We start from the raw sequence: 18690 nt of genomic DNA, 5'->3' as shown, positions 1-18690 counted from the left end.
AAGTCGCTCAGTCGTGTCCAACTCTTTGAGACCCCATGGACTATACAGTCCATGGAATTCTCCAGGCCAGAATACTGGAGTGGGTAGCATCTCCCTTCTCTAGGGGATCTTCCCAACCCAGGGATCAAAGCCAGGTCTCCTGCATTGCAGGAGGATTCTTTATCAGCTGAGCTACCAGGGAAGCCCAATGAGTGTTAACCACATGCTAAACATTAGTGAGAAGGAAATGGTAACCCACTCCAGTGTTCTTGCCTGGAGAATCCCACAGGGGAGCCTGGTGGGCTGCCATCTATGGTGTCGCACAGAGTCAGACACGACTGAAGCGACTTAGCAGTAGCAGCAGCAAACATTAGTGAACGTGAACTAACCTTGCTTAATCCTCACAATAATGCTATGAGGCAAGCGTGTGTCATGATCCCAATACATATGGGGAAACTGAGGCAGAGAAGCCAACACCACTGACTTATTTGATTAAATTCCGCACTGTGTGTATGGAGGATACAAACTGGTTCCAGAACACACACCTCCAAACTATCTGTTTCTGCGACTGAAAAACCTGAGGGATGAGAGCGTGGGGAGAAGCAGGAATTGCAGGGCTGCTGACATGGGCAAGCCTCCCCCACTGCACACTGTTATCCTCTCTCTCCTGTTCTGTTCACATTCACCACCAAGGGCCCCGGCAGGCTGCCCACCACCACGTCTCCTCCTGAGACCCCCGGCACACACAGGCAGGTGAGCCAGTCCAGGTTGAGGACATGACCAAGGGAAGTAAATGGAAATGGATTGTGAATTACATATATTACATAAGGGTTGTTTTTAAGAAAGAGCAGATGAAAGGCTTCAGTTTAGAGTTTAATCCAACTAATCTAAGCTCATACTGTTCTTAGTTTAGTTAGTTAAAACTAGTCAATCCTAGACCAGGAAATCAACCCTGAATATTCATTGGAAGGACTGATGCTGAAGCTGAAGCTCCAATACTTTGGCCACCTGATGTGAAGAACTGACTTACTGGAAAAGACCCTAATGCTAGGAAAGATTGAAGGCTGGAGCAGAAAGGGACAACAGAGGATGAGATGGTTGGATGGCATCACCGACTCAATGGACATGAGTTTGAGTAAGCTCCAGGAGATGGTAAACGACAAGGAAGCCTGGTATGCTGCAGTCCATGTGGTCACAAACCCTAAGTCGAACACGACTTAGCAACTGAACAACAAAACTAAGCTCATCTTTTTCCTCTTCTTTTTTCCCAAGGCCCTCATTTCTCTCCTGCTGCCACATGTTCTGAATGCCCAGCTAAGCCCTCAGTTCTACAAACACTGGTGAACTGTTATAAGTAGGTAGTTTTCACCCTTCAGTATCCAGCAGGGTGAAAGAGGGGGTGTCCCACAACCTCTGAAATCACCCTAATTGAACAGCCAGTGAAATCAGAAAGAAAATAACTCCAGAAGGGCCGAGAGCATCATTGTTCCTTTCAAAATAACCCCATCACTTGCAAACCCGTGGGAATGTATGTTGATATGATATTATTACAGAGAGGATAAAGGACTGCACTGGAAACAGATGTGATCTGATTTCTTCTGATACCCTGAGCTGAAAACAAAGAAAATAACTGAAGATGATACACTCAGGTGAAACGTTAACAGTTCAAAGTTCCAAAGAACTCCAGTTCACAAGGAAGCCTTTGAATAATAAACCATGAATCTTACTGCAGTCATCCACAGAAGAAAAGTATGTCCCAAGGCCTGTTTATCTAGAAAAGCATTCTATTCCTTTCTCCTTAAATCCCTCAGGTGAATTTTAACTGTGCCAATGATGGCTATCATTTCTGCTGAAATTTGAAACTGCTAATGGCTTAATCCACCTCAGACCAGAATGAAGTTCTGCAGTGCCATTTCTGTTTACACAGCTCAGCAGAGGCCAATGAGGACAGGAATTGCCACCCCGTGGCCCCTGGCAGCCAGTTGTGTAATGAAATGAGATCTCAGATCCAGTCTTTGTGCAAATCACCAGATTATTATAGGGATTCAAGACGTCTAGAGGGCTTCTCTGATGGTTCAGTGGGTAAAGAATCTGCCTGAAGTCTAGACGTTCCGAGCCAAAAAAAAAAAAAAGCACCTTGAAAGTGACTACTAGACCAGGTGATTTCTTCCTTGCAGTGATTTCTCTAAAAGGAAACACTCTATTGTGGAACTGAAAACTTTCCCTTTATTTTGACTTGTTTTCTAGTGTCTGAGTAGGAACAGAGGTAGAAGGAGGTGGGCTCTGATCACCCCATCATTATCCAGCTTCAATATTTGCTTGGAAAGGGAGACAGACGCCACCTTCCAAATATGCAGATGTGCGGTTTCCTTTGAGGAAATATTTCTCCTCCACCCCCTCCTGCCTCCCCACCGTCTCCACACCCACCTCACATATCAAGTGTCCACATTTCTGCCTTTAAATCCATAAATGTTTGGTCTTTTTTTTTTTAATTGTTCTTTTCTGCAAAGTGCAAGCTCTAGCGGTAAACACAAGAGGATGCCGTGTACCTTGAGGAACAATCTTGTCCCTGACACTGCGGGTTGCAAGGCCCTCCCTGGTGGGCTTCCTGAACCCTTGAACAGGCAAACTCAGAATACACAACAGTCTCCACCACCACCACTCCCCCCACCCCACAGCAATATATTTTGTCTGGGCCCCAAAGTTCAGACAGGACCTGCTCTTCCGTTGCTTTCTTCTTGAACCCTGGCTGTCCTATTTCAATAGATAATTGAAATCTTTCTCACTTTCTTCTCAATTCTCCATGGGGAAATTCCATTTGGAAATGCTCGCTTTCCTGTCATTTTTACTTAACAGTTGAGAGGGCAGGGATGAGCCAGGAAGCAGGACTCCTCTCTCCCTCTCACTTCCTTAAAAATGACGTAGGGAGTTTGGACGGCCTCCCTCCCCCCACCTCCCGTCTCTGATGCTAACCCTGATTCCTGGAGAATTGTAGTTTTCCTTTGCAAGCTTGCTCATGAGCGCGCGGGTCGGAGCAGGAGGGGCTGCCAAGCGAGAGCCCCGGTGCCGATTCTAATCTCCGATGAGCCCCAGCTGCCCGAGTCCGGGGGAGCGGCCACAAAAGCCCGGCGGGGCTGGAGCGCGTGGACAGCGGACAGCGGCGGCCACGAGCCCCGCGGGGCGCGTGGCGCGGCGGGGGCGGATCCCCTCGGCCCGGCCTGACTTCGCTGGGGGACAACTTACTGTGTTCGCTGTGCGTCCACACTGCCAACTCCCGAGTGGGAGGAGGGAGACAGCCCAGGCTGTGTCGTGTCCGGGAGTAGAGGCAACAAAAGAGAAAGAGAGGAGAGGGGAGGCCGGGACGCAGGGAGGCCCGGAGACGCGGGCGCTGCCCGCAGATGTTGATGGGGAGCCCCTCCGGGAGCAGCGGCCCTTCCTTTGGGGCCCCCCCGGCCCGCGGCTCAGACAGGTAGTTGGGAGGGAAAGAACAAAGCTCCAGCCCCGGGCAGGCGGCGCTCCCGGGGCGCCCCAAGGGCGGGGAGGACTGGGGCTGAGGCGCCCCGCGCCCTGCCCTCCCCGCGCGCCCCCGGCCCGGGCCCCCACCTCCGCCTCCCCTCGCGCCTCCTCGTTCCTGGGGAAGCGGTTCTTCCGAGGGGACGCGCGCCGGCGGGAGAGGAAGTGCGGTGGGGGAGAACGGCGAGGCGAGGGGACTGGAGCCGGGGAGGAGGCGGGAGGCGGGAGGCGGGGCGGGGCGGGGGGCGGGTGCGCCCCCGAGCCGCCGGGCCGGGCCGGGTACCGACTGCCATCCTGCAGCGATTTCCCTGTGTCACGGCTCCGGTCTCCTAGCAACCGCCGCGGGTCCGGCCGCCCCGAGCCGCTCTCGCCGCCGCCGCCGCCGCCGCCGCCGCCGCCGCCGCGGGCTCAACTCCACCCGGCGGTGCCCGGCGCGCAGCAGCCGCACAAAGAGGCGCGGAGCCGACCAGCAGGCAGGGCCGGACTAGGGGCCGAGGCGGCGGGGAGAGCGGCTCCGGGCGGGATGCGGGATGCAGAAGACCTGACACTTGAAAACTCCGGGAAATGGCTCCCACCCCGGCGCCAGAGAGGGATGCGCACCCGGGGCTGACGCTCGCCCCCGCCGGGATGCTGAGCCGCGCTCGCACCGAGGGCCCCGCGGCGCTGTCCCCGCGCTCCGCCGGCGGCTCCGGCTCGAAAAGTTTCTCCATGGTTCCTTTGTGTCGCCCGAGCGCCCGTTCGCCGGCCCCGAGCTGCCCCCGTCTTCCCGGGTAAGTGAGCGATATTCTTGGCTTCCAGCGCTGCCATCTTGAGCCGTTCTGTCCATCCCCTCGGGCGCCCCCTCCCCAGCCCCCGGGCCCAGCCCGGGTCCCCCGCGCGGGTGTTCGGGACACTCGTGTTCCTGGGCGGGCTACGCGGCACGCGCTGCCCGGATACAAGCGAGTTCAGGATTGCCCTCACTTCGCTCGCGCCTGGCTTCGTTCCAGAGGCGGACTCCCAGCTGCTGCACTCATGTGACTCCAACATAAATAAGCAGACCTAAAGGGAAGGGCAAGGGGGGCTCGCTGCCCTGCCGGGGAGGGCCCGGGGGTATTGAGGACCCGGGCAGGGCAGGGCGCTCCCAGTCCTGTGGGCTCGGAGCCGCAGACACCGAGTGGGGCTTAATCCATCACGAGCCGAGAACTTGAACGTCTCTCTTGGAAGCAGTTGTATTTTTAGACATCCCTCCTTTCTTTTCCCCCAGCCTCCATTCCTTTGCCGCGGAAAGACCAGCACCAGGCAGTAAATTGCTAGGGCAGCCGAGCTCCAATGCTAAGTTTGTTTTCCTTCATTATGCACGAAGAAAACCTCCAAGGTGGTTCTTCCTCGCCATCTGACCTTTGTCAGTATTTCCCCGTCAGATGGAGACACGTTATAAAGGAGTTCAGGCTTCAGCAGAGCTGAAGGAATAATAAACTAGGGAGTTAATTACTAGCTATTAAACTAATTTTAAAGATCTTCTGTAAACGGTTGTTGAAATCCATTCCAGTCTTCCTTACTTTGTACCCAGAGCCAAAACTGCCTTGTGAGGAGAAAAAACATGTGTGGACCTTCCTCCTCCAAGACGTCCAGCGTCCCCATCAGTGCCCAACAAAATGTTAGCCCTTCTCTTTTTTCTGGGAGAGCCACCTCGCCAACTGAGGCTGCCTTTGCTTCTAAAATGTCTGGCTCCCCAATCCTTCTTAAGACAATCACTCATCTCCAGATCATTACATTAAAGATGCTGGAGTTTGGGTATCACTTAAAAAAGCAGTCTTTGCAGTTACAACTACATAATAAATGTGCTTATTTAGGGGGAAGAATGGACAGTAAGCTACTCTGGTTTCTGTTTTGTTTTTGTTTCCCCCCCCCCCCCCCAATCTCTGCTTATTGGTGCAGCTCCTACTTAAAAACAAAATTCAAAGGGTTTGTAAATGTATTCTCTCCACTAAGCCCTCTCTCACCTGCCCAGTGTTTAACCCCTCTCTAGCCCACCTCGAATTCCTGCTTACTGAAAGCCAACCAAGTTCCAAGGAGATATTGATTTACAAGCATTGTAAATAGTGGGTTGCCATTTGCTTTTCCATCAGTGGAGAAATGCTCCTGTCTTGGTATGATAGAGGGGCTCAACGGGCAAAGCTGTTCACCCAGGCACCAACTAAAAGCAAAATTCTACCTGAGCAACCCCCCATTTTCAAAGGGCAGTTTATTCTAAAACATGAATTATTTTATAAAGGATATAATTCCAAAGGCTTGTGAGTGATATCTAAGCCTTTCGATTTCAAACAATGCCCTTAATTTTAGCATCTCTATTATAGGAGGGAACACAACCAGTGGAACAAAATATGTGTTACTCTGGGGATCCAGCAGGACTGAAATTTTTCGAAGCTGACAGATATCCACAGAGTTGCATCTGTGCCGTTTATCTACCCAGGCTTTATTATAAACCACTAAACTTCATGTAAGATAGTCCACTGATTGTTGTCCCCCCTCCTTTCCTAAAAATGACCTCATGAGAAAAACATGGGAACAGCTCTCCCTTGGGAGATCCTACAAGCGATCGTTATTATGTAGACTGCTGTACCTAGTTAATTGCCTCCTCATTTGAATATTTGGATTCTTCAGAATGTACTGTTGGCACATTAATAAGGGGTCAGAAAGCTATGATGGCAGGTCTCTCTCTCTCTCTTTTTTTTTTTTAAGATTGGAATTTTCCCACATGAGAGAAAGATCCTGGGAGGACTGCTTAAATGCCCTGATGGGCTCTAGCACTTGATACCTTTAAGGGAGTTCTTCTGAGGGAGGAGAAGAGGCCAGAGAGAAGAGCGCAGTTACATAACCTGTTACCTAAAACTAAATATTCCACCCCAAGAAGCTGTCCAGATGTTGCAGGAAAGAGATGAGGGAAGGGGCTGTGAGAAGGATCAGCTTGCTTGAGAACAATGATGGCTTGGAGACAAGGTGGTGGAGGGATTCATGGTCGGAGTACTGAACATAGCTCTCCGGTGTTCCCCCAGCCGTGAACTGTTTATTAATTACATGAGGTAAATAAACCGTCTGCCAGGATATGACTTTTCACTTCTGTCCAGTGAAAGGACTTCCTTTTGTCTTTATGAATCGGTAACTTTTGTGACTGTTTCAGGGACTTTGAAGGCCCCACAGACAAACAGACCCTCCTTTCAGTTAAGAGACTTGGAAGTCTGGGGCGCCCCCCTTGGGAGACCAGGAGAGCCCGTGCCCACGAGCGCTGAGTCCCACGTTAGTTTTCACTCATGGTCAGAACTCCGTTGGCTGTCAGCCTGGAGCTTTTGAATTGAGCCCTGCTGGAATAGTACCTACAGTGTTTGGGGGATGGAGGAGAAAAGAAGACATGCTCTCCAAGTGTGTTTAACCTTCTCGGATCAGTCAGTTACGGCAACAGCGCTTCTCGTCCCTAATCCACTGCCCTCACCCCCTGGTCTCCACGTAGGGCACTCGTGTTAGCGGGTCATGGCCCCGGGATGTGGGATGGAGTGGGGTAGGGGCGCGCACATGTGGTGGGATCTTGGAGCCAGACTATGGCAGAGCGCGTGGGATGTTGCCGCAGCCAAGCCTACACCCTCTGACTGTCTTCCTCTGCTTTGCAGCAGGAGGAGGTGGAGGAGCGGCTAGTGGGCAGCTGGTGCCCCCCCCCCCCGCCCCCCTACAGGCTTCCGGCCCCGGGTTAGCCCCACTCTCCACCGCTCGCTATGATCGCCACCGGCGGCCTCCTGAGGATCTCCGCCCGGAAGCAGGACCCCCTCCGGCCCCCGGGCCAGGTCCCCAAGCGCAAGCGGAAAGCCAAGAAGAGGCGCAAGAACGACGTGGTGGTGGTGAAGGGCAAGCTGAAGCTGTGCTCCGTCTCCGGGCTCATCGCCCTCTGCGGGATCGTGGTGCTGCTGGTGGGCATCGCCCTGGCGGTGGTGGGCTACTGGCCCAAGGCCAACGGAGCCCACCGGGAGGGGGCTAAGCAGCCGCCGCCGCCGCCGCCACCCGGGGACAGCGGCTACCGTATGCCCTCCATGACCAACAACAGCAGCGGGGGCAGCAGAAACCGGTCCAGGACCCAGCCGGGGCCTCCGGAAGGTGTCACCGCCAGTTCGGTGGGCGCGCCCAGGAGCACGCCCCCAGCGCGGTCCCCCGCCCCCTCGCCGTCGTCCTCCACGTCGGTGGGCTTCTTCTTCCGCGTCTTCTCGGGCTACCTGCACTCCGACAAGCTCAAGGTCTTCGGGCCCCTCATCATGGGCATTGGCATCTTCCTCTTCATCTGCGCCAACGCCGTGCTCCACGAGAACAGGGACAAGGAGACCAAGATCATCAACCTGCGGGACCTCTACTCCACCGTCATCGACGTGCACAGCCTCCGCGCCAAAGACCTGGCGGCCGCCGCCTCGTCCTCCGGCCCCGCCTCGGCGCCCCCCGGCGCCGCGCCGCTCAACGGCTTCCTGGGCTACGTGCAGTCGCGGGGCCTGGAGCTGAAGCCCGGGACCCGCGGCGGCGCCGCCGGGGACGCCTTCGGGGCGGCAGCTATGCTGGCCCGCGGCGCCTGGCCCCACCCCGCGGCCCGGAGGGGAGGTGGCGAGGGGACCCCAGGCGCCGTGTCCCCGCCCGACCTGGCCTCGTCCCCGCGCCGCCCGCGGGAGCCCCCGAGCCCGGCGGAGGCCGTGTACAGCATCTACCGCGAGCGCCCGGGCGTGGCCGGCCGTCGCCGGGCCGCGAGCAGCGGCAGCAGCCCGGCGCCCGGCAGCCCCCCTGAAACCTGGGGGCGCCCGAGCACTGCCAGCTCCCTCGTGGGCTCGTCGCTGAGCGCCTTCGCGCTGCTGCCCCTGCCGGGGGACCGCGACGGGGACGCGGGGACCGCGAGCCACGGCTGGCAGCGGCCCCCCGGGGAGCGCGGCGCCCGGGAGATCCCGCTCGACCTGAGCCTCGCCGACCTCCGGGGCGGTGCCCGGGGCGGCGCGCGCTGGGCGCCTCGCGAGCCGGAGGAGCCGGCAGCCGCGCGCACCGCCAGGGGGCAGGGCGGCCGCCTACCCAGGACCGGCAGGCACGCGGCCCTGCGGCGCCGCAGCACCAGCGGGCTGCCGGACTACCGGGCGGCCCAGTCCTCCGAGCCCCTGCCCGCCTCGCGCAGCGCGGACCTGGACTCCAGCCTCCCGGAGCTCGCGGCCTCCCCGGAGACCCCAGCCCGGCCGGACTCGCCGAGTTCCCAGTCTGATGACCCGTCCTGCAGCAATAAGGGCTACACCCCCCTGCGAGAGACGGGCACCTCCCTGGAGTCGATGGGGGACCTCGGGGCCGGTGGAAACCCAGACGGGGAGGCCGCCACCGCCCCGGAGTCGGAGCAGAGACCCCCGGAGGATCCCGGCCAGGAGGCCCCTGAGGCCGAGCCCTCCCATCCGGTGCAGAGGCAGTTTACAAACAAGGAGAAACTCTACATGATTTCCCGGTCTCACGCCTCAGGGGTCGAGGACAGAGAACTGGAGAGTGCTGGCATTTAGGAAGAAAGAGAGAGAAGATAGGAGAAATGCCCGCAGAAGTAGGGGATTTATCCGCGGAAATCGCCCACTACCCAAAGAGCTGCAGAATGTTAGCCTTGAATTGCATTCACGAGATTCCTGTAGATAATTCCAAGCAACTTTTTTTTCAAAGCATACTAGTCTTATAGGTCCGATGGTGATTGTATGTTCTCTGAAAACCAAATGTATTAAAAGGTCAGCAATGTAGTTCCTTAGATAAAATTCTCTTAATTTTCTTAGGATCAAAATAATATATTTTTGACAGTAACTGTGCACTTTACTCCAACTTTTTTTTTTTTTTTTTTTTTTGGATCTCTAATTCCCCTGACCTGTACTCTGCCGCTGGTTTTGTCCCTAGCTGCTCGTGAATGACAAGCTTTCTTCCTTCTGTGCTTTTGGGGAGCATAGAAGGGTTTGTCTCAGTTCTCTGAGAACTGATTTTACTCAGTGAAGTCAAAGCCAAAAGCATGAGTTTGAAGAGATCACAGTTCCCTGCCCCACCCCTGTCTGCTCATCCCACCACCCAAAGGCCTCTTTATTTTTGAAAAGGGTATTTACATTTTGCTACTAGGGTATCTCATGGAGATTAGAGGCCAGCATCCAGTGGGACTGTTACCTTCCTCAATTCACTATATCAAGTACACAATACTTTATGGAGTATTATCACACCTGTACTGAAAATAGCATTACCATGAAAAAAAATCTTTTTTTAATAAAACAAGTTTCCAAACAAACAGTTAAACATAACAGTGCCTCATTTTGCCTCAGAACTAATACTTTAACACATGTAAAGCATGGGGCAGTTCCGCTGGTAAACCCAAGATATTTTGCTATGACACTACTACTGTGATTCAGTGCCATCCTCAGTCATTTCAAGCATATTTTTAACTTAAATACAGAGTAGAATTGAACGTTTGGGAGCGTCTCTTTCAAATGAAATATTAAATAAACAGTAATTTTCAACAATGCTTCTAGTTTACCTTTAGGATTAATCTACAGACCACCCAGGCTTCATGTTCTTCTGCTATCCTTTGGCAATTGACTATTTGATTTTTGCTTTTAAATTCAAGATCTTGAATCCATGTCCTACAAAGGCTAGCAGGTCACGTTTTAATAATGTGGTAGGTTGTTTATGCTTGATATTATTAAAAGTCAATTAGTTAGTTTTCAAGACCAGTAGACAAACACAGTAATTAGTATACCAGTCTGATGTCCTCTCCCGTGGAGTATGAGCTGAGCCTCATGTATGACTTTTTTTCAGCTTCTCAGAAACAGGTTCTCTAGTTATGGGTAGCTGAGGCTAACATTGCAGGAATTTAAAATACTGATTTTCAAGGAAAATCTTATCAAAGATGAGGTCCTCTTGACCCCCAGGGGTGAAACAGTGGGTCCCAGAGACAGAATGCAGATTCAAGGGTGAAGCTGGACCCCAGGTTTGGGCATTTGCTGGCTGTGTAGCCATGAACAAGTCACAAATGTTGGGTTGCTGTGATCTCCTCTATAAAAGGGGGATAACTAGACGTACCAAGGGCTTCCCAATGGCTCAATGGATAAAGAATCTGCCTGCAGTGCAGGAGACACAGGAGATGAGGGATGGATCCCTGAGTTGGGAAGATCCCCTGGAAAAGGAAATGGCAAGCCACTCCAGTATTCTTGCCTGGAGGATCCCATGGAGAGAAGAGCCTGGTGGGCTGTAGTCCATGGGGTCGCAGAGTCGGACATGACTGAGCAACTAAAAACCACCATTCCACATAGAGCTATGAGGGGTGGGACAAGGGGGTTATGTGGACAGAGCCTGATCGAAAGCTTGGTTCAGAGCAGTACTCAAAGACAGTAGTTACTGAGAATGTTATCATGATAACAGTGTCTGAATGCATGCTGCAGGAGAATGGGCCTCCCTCCCACTAAGCTCTAGAAAGCCTGGGCTCAAATCTGGAAGGTTTGCTTACTATCTGTGTAACCTTAGGCAAATCGCTTAATTCCTCTGGGCCTCTGGTGGATGATATAATCTCTATGATTGCCTTCAGCTCTAAAAGCTTTACTTAAATCAGGGTATTTGTTTTGTCCCGGATACAGTCCTATCATATTTGCACAAGACAACTTTGCCAAGTGAACATAATACTTCGTCAACTCCATTTAGTGTCACATTCTGTGATCAGTTTTTAAAGGGCCTAATTTACTCCCAGATTGAATCTGCGTTATGCTCATAACACACTTTAAAGCTGATGATTAATTTGACTTATCCATAGAGCAAAAGTGAGTTTCCACTAGTAAGAGTGACAAACAAAACCATACCGTCAGGTAGTGTTAAATTTCAAGTCCCAATTATTTTATAGCCCTTAACCAAAGTATTTAAAAATCTCCTCATTTTTCTTCTCAATTATCTTGCACACTGGGTGCTTCATATACTGAGAGAATCTGATGAGTTGTCTAAAAGGAAAAACATTCTAGTGCTCTAAAATGCTGTTCCTAGTCCTCAAAAAATACACTATCAGATGTTTAGCAAATAATAAACCCATAGCCACGTAGCTTGACTACATAGAGGTGGGCAGAACATTCATATCTTACAAACTTCAGAAAATTTAGTCCCACCAATTGCCTGGACTTAACAACGCTGATTGCCTCATGATATTAATCAGATTATATAAAAACTTCTAGCTCACATTGATCTAGATACAGGCCCTCTGAAATTGAGTAACTTCAGCAAACTAATTTAGCTCGGTATCAAGTCACATCTCTCTTAACTACTGAGCGATTTAAATGGATTTTTTTTTTTTTAACCTGGAAATAAAGGATGAGCCCAATTTTCCAAATCTTGGGAGGAGCTAGGCTGTCATCAGACCTCAGAAGGAATCCTCTGCAGTTATGATCATAGTGGTACATGATCCTTCCTGTTCACAGGAGCAGAGATTTTCTCCAATAATGTTAAATGTTTACTTACTACTTTCTATGGACCAAGTTATCTTCTGCACACTCTAGACATTGATCTCAATAACTCCCCACTCAGCCCTCACTGAGCTCTGTGGAGATAGGATTATTATACCCACTTTACAGAGAAAGACTCAAGGCATGATGGAGTACTCACCCAGGTTACACAGCTGGTGCACGGTGGAGCCAGGATTTACACAGTGTTGAGGATTATCTGTACATGTTGGCATATGCCAGGCTGAAGCTGGCATTTCTAGAGACCATCAAAATATTGTCTACGTTCTTAGCGTACTGCTTCATTCCTTTCCAGAAACCACTGTTGGGGATATCCAGGGAAGAATCAGAATGCACAGCCAGTTAAAACCTGGACTTTGCATTTAAGTCTTCAGACTGGGACAGACAAAGCTGTTTTAAAGTCAACTTTGCAGTGTTTGTTGAAGAGATCTTAGAGATGACAGAATCAGCCCCCCTCCTTTATTTATACATGAGGTCACTAAGAACTGGAAAGATAGAGTCATTTGTTCGAAGGCAAACAGCAGTGGCAGGACTAGAATGTTAAAAAGAATTGTAATAATTGGCATATATGTTGCCCCACATCCTGAATTTCTATCAGATTACTCAGCATCTCTGGGTCTCCATTTCCTTCTTCAGACAGTGGAAATAACAACTGTGCGCCCCCCTCACCAGACTGGATTAAATGAATTCACACCTGTGCAGAGGGCTTACAACCAGCTTGGAAGGTAGAGAGTATTGTAAAAAGTTTTTAGAGCTTTATTTAAAATAGAATCAACTGCTAAACAGAATGATTTCATATGACCTTCCTGTTTATTAACAGAATAATGTTAGGTTTGAAATCTAGAGAGTAAGGCAACACGGCATGGTGGCTGGAAGCCTGACTTGGGGTTTGGTTCGGAACATGGGACCTGGGGTCCACATCTGTTCAATGGAAATACTCTTGGAATTAATTATTTAATTAAACTACATAAACTAACATCCGTGAAGGACTTAGAACAACTCCTGGCACAAATAAACCTTTGGTAAATGTTAACTACTGTTATTAAAGGCAAAATAGAAAAAAGTAATTAGTAGGCTACATTTACTGCTCAGTTGTTAGGGACAACCATATAAACTTACTATACTGGAAAAAAAAAATCTGTATAATTTAGACATGTTAGAAAAAAGAGAATTTAAAAAGTGAGAACAGAGGCCCCTACAATGGCCCCCAATAGACCATGGGATGAATGAGCACTGGATGTGTATTCCTCACGGTCCGGCATCATAATATTTTATAACAAGCAATGACTATGCAAGCCAGCTTACTTGGCTGGTTTTGGCCACCATTATTTCATTTCTGTTTATGGTGGGCTGGTGACATCAAAGAGGCCGAGCTAGCTCCTTCCCACCCTTCCCAACTCCCACTCCCAGCCCCATGGTCCCAGTCCCTTTCTGTGAGGGGAGCCAGCATGGGAGAAAATAAGAAGCCGGTGCTTATGGATTTTCAGAACCATGTCAACAATAGTTCTTTATATACTAGTTTTTCTTGAGTCATTTTGTGTAGTTTTTAATGATGGAATTTTGAAACTTTTTAGAGAACTTAAAAAAATCTCCTGCCAATTACATTAAATTAGAAACCAAGTATGAACTTGCATTTTAATCAGAATAGTATTTTTGCCAAGATATAAAAATATAAATATATACAAATACATTTTACAGTCACATATGGAACAGGATTGATCTTCGTGGAATTTGTTTTCTTTAGACTCAGGCCATTGTCTGATTGATTGATTTAGGACACAAAATCATGGGTGAATTATTAAATTTTTGAATGACAAACTCTGAAAAGCATTCTAAGGCTTTTCTCTCTTCGTTTCTCTTAGGGAAATCATCTTTTAGGTCCTCTCTTCAAAAAGAATGACTTCCGTTTAACAGATATGAAAATTCTATGTGATTTAAGTCACCAGCTTCCCTGGTAAAGAATCTGCCTGCAATGCAAGAGTTTGCTTTGCATCTCCCATGCTGGCTCCTCTCACAGAAAGGGACTGGGACCATGGGGGTGGGAGTGGGGCTGGGAAGAGTGGGAAGGAGCTAGCTCGGCCTCTTTGATGTCACCATTCCATTCCCAGGTTGGGAAGATCCCTCGGAGAAGAGAATGGCAACCCACTTCAGTATTCTTGCCTGGAGAATTCCACGGACAGAGGAGCCTAGTAGGCTACAGTCCATGGGGTCTTAAAGAGTCGGACACAACTGAGCAACTAACACTTTCAGTTAAGTCACCACAAACTGGGGAGTCCATTTGTACTAATAATTTTAGTCAAACAGCTGCCTGACACCTCCAAAGACCTGGGGAGCAACCTCTTCCAGTGTGCTAATTACCTGCAGTGGCAGAAAAGCCCTGGGCTGGTGATGGGTCCCTCTGGGCAAGAACCACAGCAGGAGCTATAAATGGTCCAACCCTGGGAATTTAGGTTGCATCCCTGAGCCAGGGTTCTTTCATGTTTCTAGAATCTCAGATATATTTATTCAAGTTTAAATGGGCTTCCAAAAACCCTCACCCCAGCAACAGTGCCAGCCTGGAATATAGCCCTGTATGGCAAACAGAATGTTTGGCTAAACCAGTACTAAGACAATAGTTTGTTGGTTTTTTTTCTATGCTCATAATGTTACTGTCAAAAGACTAAAAAAGCTTAAGCACATTCACCTAGAGCATCATAAAGCCCATGCCCCTTCTCAGCACCTGTGTCACTTTACCTAAGCTTCTGATCCTACACTGTGCCACTAAGGGTGAGACGGTTGACTATCAACCACAAGAGAGGAAAAAAGTGGGCAGATCCAGGTGCGGAAGAGCTGACATCCTGCAAAAAGACTGAAAAAGTTAAGCTGGGAAAGCTTTTCTGTTTCACAAACAAGCACTTAGTTACACTTGTTTACAGATTATTTGTATGTAGACAAGTGTTTTAAAATGAAACATTATGGTAACTTTTCAGTTCAGTTCAGTTGGTCAGTGGTATCCCACTCTTAGGGACCCCATGGATTGCAGCATGCCAGGCTTCTCTCTCCATCACCAACTCCCAGAGTTTACTCAAACTCATGCTCATTGAGTCGGTGATGCCATCCAACCATCTCATCCTCTGTCATCCCTTTTTCCTCCTGCCTTCAATCTTTCCCAGCATCAGGGTCTTTTCCAGTGAGTCAGTTCTTCGCATCAGGTGGCCAAAGTATCGGAGTTTCAGCTTCAGCATCATTCCTTCCAAAGAATATTCAGGACTGATTTCCTTTAGGATGGACTGGGTGGATCTCCTTGCAGTTCAAGGGACTCTTAAGAGTCTTCTCTGACACCACAGTTCAATTCTTCAGTGCTCACCTTTCTTTATAAGACAAGTGTTTTAAAATGAAACATTATGGTAACTTTTAGTCCTTAGAAAATACTATTTCAGCAATGTGGCTGAATATTTTCCAATATTTAAGAAATTCAAACTAACTATGTATTATTGAAATTAATCCACTTGATACTAGGGACTGCTAAATGTCTAATAATGTTTAATAATGGAAGGAGAGAAACTTATCTGCATATTTACAAAGAACTGTTTTCTGATGAGAAATTCAAGTACCTTTAAACTATATCCATGCTTTGAAAGGGAGAAAGTATACAAGTTGTGGTAACTGGTCTGTTAGGTCCATCAAAGCCAGACAGGCCAAAAAACTGCTTTGTCTCATTGTAGGACTTTGGCCATTGCTTATTGCCTGACTCCATTTTACATAGCTTATAACTCAAGAGAAAACAATTTCACCTGTAGGAACAAACAACTTTAGCTGAAGCTGCTGTCCTCTGGGTAACCAAATTCATTTTCAGATCAGTTCAGATTTTTAGGGCTTATATGGTCCTCAGATAGTAAAGAATCTGCCTGAAATGCAGGAGACCTGGGTTCCATCCCTGGGTCAGGAAGATCCCCTGGAGGAGGGAATGGCAACCCACTTAAGTATTCTTGCCTGGAAAATCCCACGGACAGAGGAGCCTGGGGGGCTATAGTCCATAGGTTGCAAAGAGTCTAACACACACACACACACAGAGGAGGCAGGTAGGCACGGCGCAAGGTGGAAGGCTAGAACTTATGAAGCAAACATAGTTCCAGACCACGGGGTTTGCGATTGTGTTGCTGATACAGGCACGTGACCAGTTTCAGTACAATGTAAGAAATATGAGCGCTATGACATGGACCCTGCAGCTGAATCTCAAGAAATGAAGAAAGTGTCAACTGGTGCAAAAAGGTGCAATAGGTGTATCAAAGAGTGGAACCAGCCTGAGCAACTGTGTGAAGGCAAAAATGCAACTGAACAAGCTAGACTGTCATAATATGTCAGAATCCCATGGACCGAGGAGCCTGGTGGGCTACTGTTCATGGAGTTGCAAAGAGTTGGAAATGACTTAGCAACTAAACCAAGCTCTCTTTATGAGCAAAAATTATTTTTGCTGAATCATATAATGCTTTTACAATAACCATTTATCAATCGCTTAAATGTTCAGTCCTGAATATCACTTCTCTCAGTGTGGCAGAGGGGGATAAGATTGGGGTGGGGAACCCACAGCGCTATGTGTGTGTTTCCAGCAAGGTGGATAATGTCATGTCGATCACCTGCCCTGAGGATTGGGAACAGGCCTGGGAACAGGAACTCGGGGCTATTTTATCAAGGCCACAGGGCACTTTGCAGAATCTAGACATGACAACTGAATGTATTTCTACATTAATTTGCAACATCATCTCTATCAAAGCAAAAATAATTTATCTTTGTTAAGAAAGTATCCCATTCCTATTTTTTCACACCCATGTTCATAGCAAAGCAAAAGATAACCTAGCTGTGCTGAAGCAAATAAGAACAAGATAAATCTGAATATTCTTTATGAATTGGCAGCAAATTTAAAAGGCTAAGCTTTTAAATTTCTAAGTAGCCAGTCATTTGAGGATAGTTACTGAAACCAGATTCAGCCAGAATAATGGTTTGGCACTGAAAAATGCAACCTAATATTTCATTTACACATAAAACTGCAAACTAAAAGATAGGGGGGAAAACCTACTTTTTCAACACAAATATTCTAATAAGGTAAAAAAAACCTGGTATTATTTTATTTGATTTTCTCACATTTTGATTTCTTTGAAATCTTTTTAGTGGGTAAATGTTCAAAACAAAAGTATAAAATGTGTTCTTTTCTCTAATCCATCAAAGTAAGAATTTTGCATTACAGATCAAGTTCAACAGATATTATCAACTGCAGTGTCATCAGAGCCATTAAAGAAATCTTTCATACAGATATATTTATTGGTAAGAGATTTAAAATTTGAAAATACTGGGAGCTAAAATGTTATAGTTAATATGGCCTGGCAAATGATGTCAGGAAGAAAATAGAATTCTGGATAGAGCAAGAAAATTCAAAAGACTAATTTGGTGACCTAAATGCTAATCCTTCTGCTTATATAACCACACATCTCAATGTGTTTGGAGCACAAAATATTATTTCACTGCTTGCACATTTTATTGTACAGTTCCTTCCATTTGTATTCCTAACTTCATTTCAGCTTTATGCCTAGGAACATTTCCTGATTTATTAGTCTTGCTTGGGATTACTATTTTAGGGGAAAAAAGAATGCATTTATAATGAAAGTCATAATAATAATAATGTATATGATAATAATTATAATAGGCTTAAAGGAACCCAAAGAATAACCTGAGTACTTTACTAATAATATAGTAATTAGTTGTGCCCATTTTAAAAAATGTCTTCTCAGAGAGTAAATTGAATGATATCTTCTGAAAACATGCGCTGCCAAAACACAATTAAAATATGCATGTTTGCAACACCTGCCTTTCTTAATGCCATGAGCGTTGGACCCTAAAAACTTTCTTTTATTTTTATCATATATTCTAAGTCGAGATTTAGGGGTAGATGCTTTCCAAGATTTCTTTTATTATAAAGTAAATGAAAAAAGAAATTTAATAATGCTGTAACCGCTTTTGTTTTAATGCCAGCTTTGATTAAGTCAATGGCAATTAAACATAACACTTACAAATAAATTGAACAGAGAATCTGGCTAGCCTGTGAGGAGGAATCATCTTCAATGGAATTACCAAATAATAGTAAAAAATTAAGTAAATAAAATGATATGAAAAGAAAAAACTTCTTTCAGTCATGATTAGGGCCATGAGTAAAAATAATCCAAGTTGATGGGTGGCAATTTCTAATGCAGCCTAATTTTAGAAAATTATTTGGTGATTGTATAAATGTGACATGCCTGAAAAATGTTAATTAAACTGGTTTTACACAATGGTTGAGATGTATAATTATTTAGCCATGCTCCCACAGTCATTTGGAAGGAAACTGCAAGTTCCAACTCTAAAAGGCTGTTATGGATTCTAAGCCCTGGAGCTGGTGGTTGAAAGCAAAGCCTTTTCTATCCCCTGAAAATGATGAGGTCCCAGGAGTGTCACAGTTGTGTTTCATTCATCTGTGATTTCATTTACTCATGTTGGGAAGAACAGCATTAACAACAATCAGGTCTAACTTTAAATGCTTTCTCTCTTGCCCAGGATCGTTCAGCATACTTAATTCACGGAAGAACGACAGTGATAAGGTATTAAACCAGGTCTCAGAATAAATAACCCAGCCATCGTATCTCCTGATTTATAAGAGTTCTGTGCAATCCATCTTCAAGGCAGAGGAAGGGGA

General features: G+C 47.7%; 1 protein-coding gene across 1 annotated transcript; it reads left to right on the top strand.

Moving 5' to 3' along the window:
• The first annotated feature begins 3902 nt into the window (after positions 1 to 3902).
• TMEM200C (transmembrane protein 200C) lies at positions 3903 to 18291 on the top strand. Its single transcript, XM_015103651.4, has 2 exons — positions 3903 to 4262; positions 7137 to 18291. The coding sequence occupies exon 2, from the start codon at positions 7239 to 7241 to the stop codon at positions 9024 to 9026; it is 1788 nt and encodes a 595-aa protein (XP_014959137.2). The 5' UTR covers positions 3903 to 4262; positions 7137 to 7238; the 3' UTR covers positions 9027 to 18291.
• The last annotated feature ends 399 nt before the right edge of the window (positions 18292 to 18690 follow it).

Source organism: Ovis aries, chromosome 23 (assembly GCF_016772045.2).
Source record: "Ovis aries strain OAR_USU_Benz2616 breed Rambouillet chromosome 23, ARS-UI_Ramb_v3.0, whole genome shotgun sequence".
Lineage (NCBI taxonomy): Eukaryota > Metazoa > Chordata > Mammalia > Artiodactyla > Bovidae > Ovis > Ovis aries.
Note: the sequence above shows the minus strand (reverse complement) of the source record. Positions and strands in the feature narration are given on the sequence as shown.

What these genes read in the sequence shown, in the direction of transcription:
- TMEM200C (XM_015103651.4), top strand. Translation starts at nt 7,239, where the DNA reads ATGATCGCCACCGGCGGCCTCCTGAGGATCTCCGCCCGGAAGCAGGAC.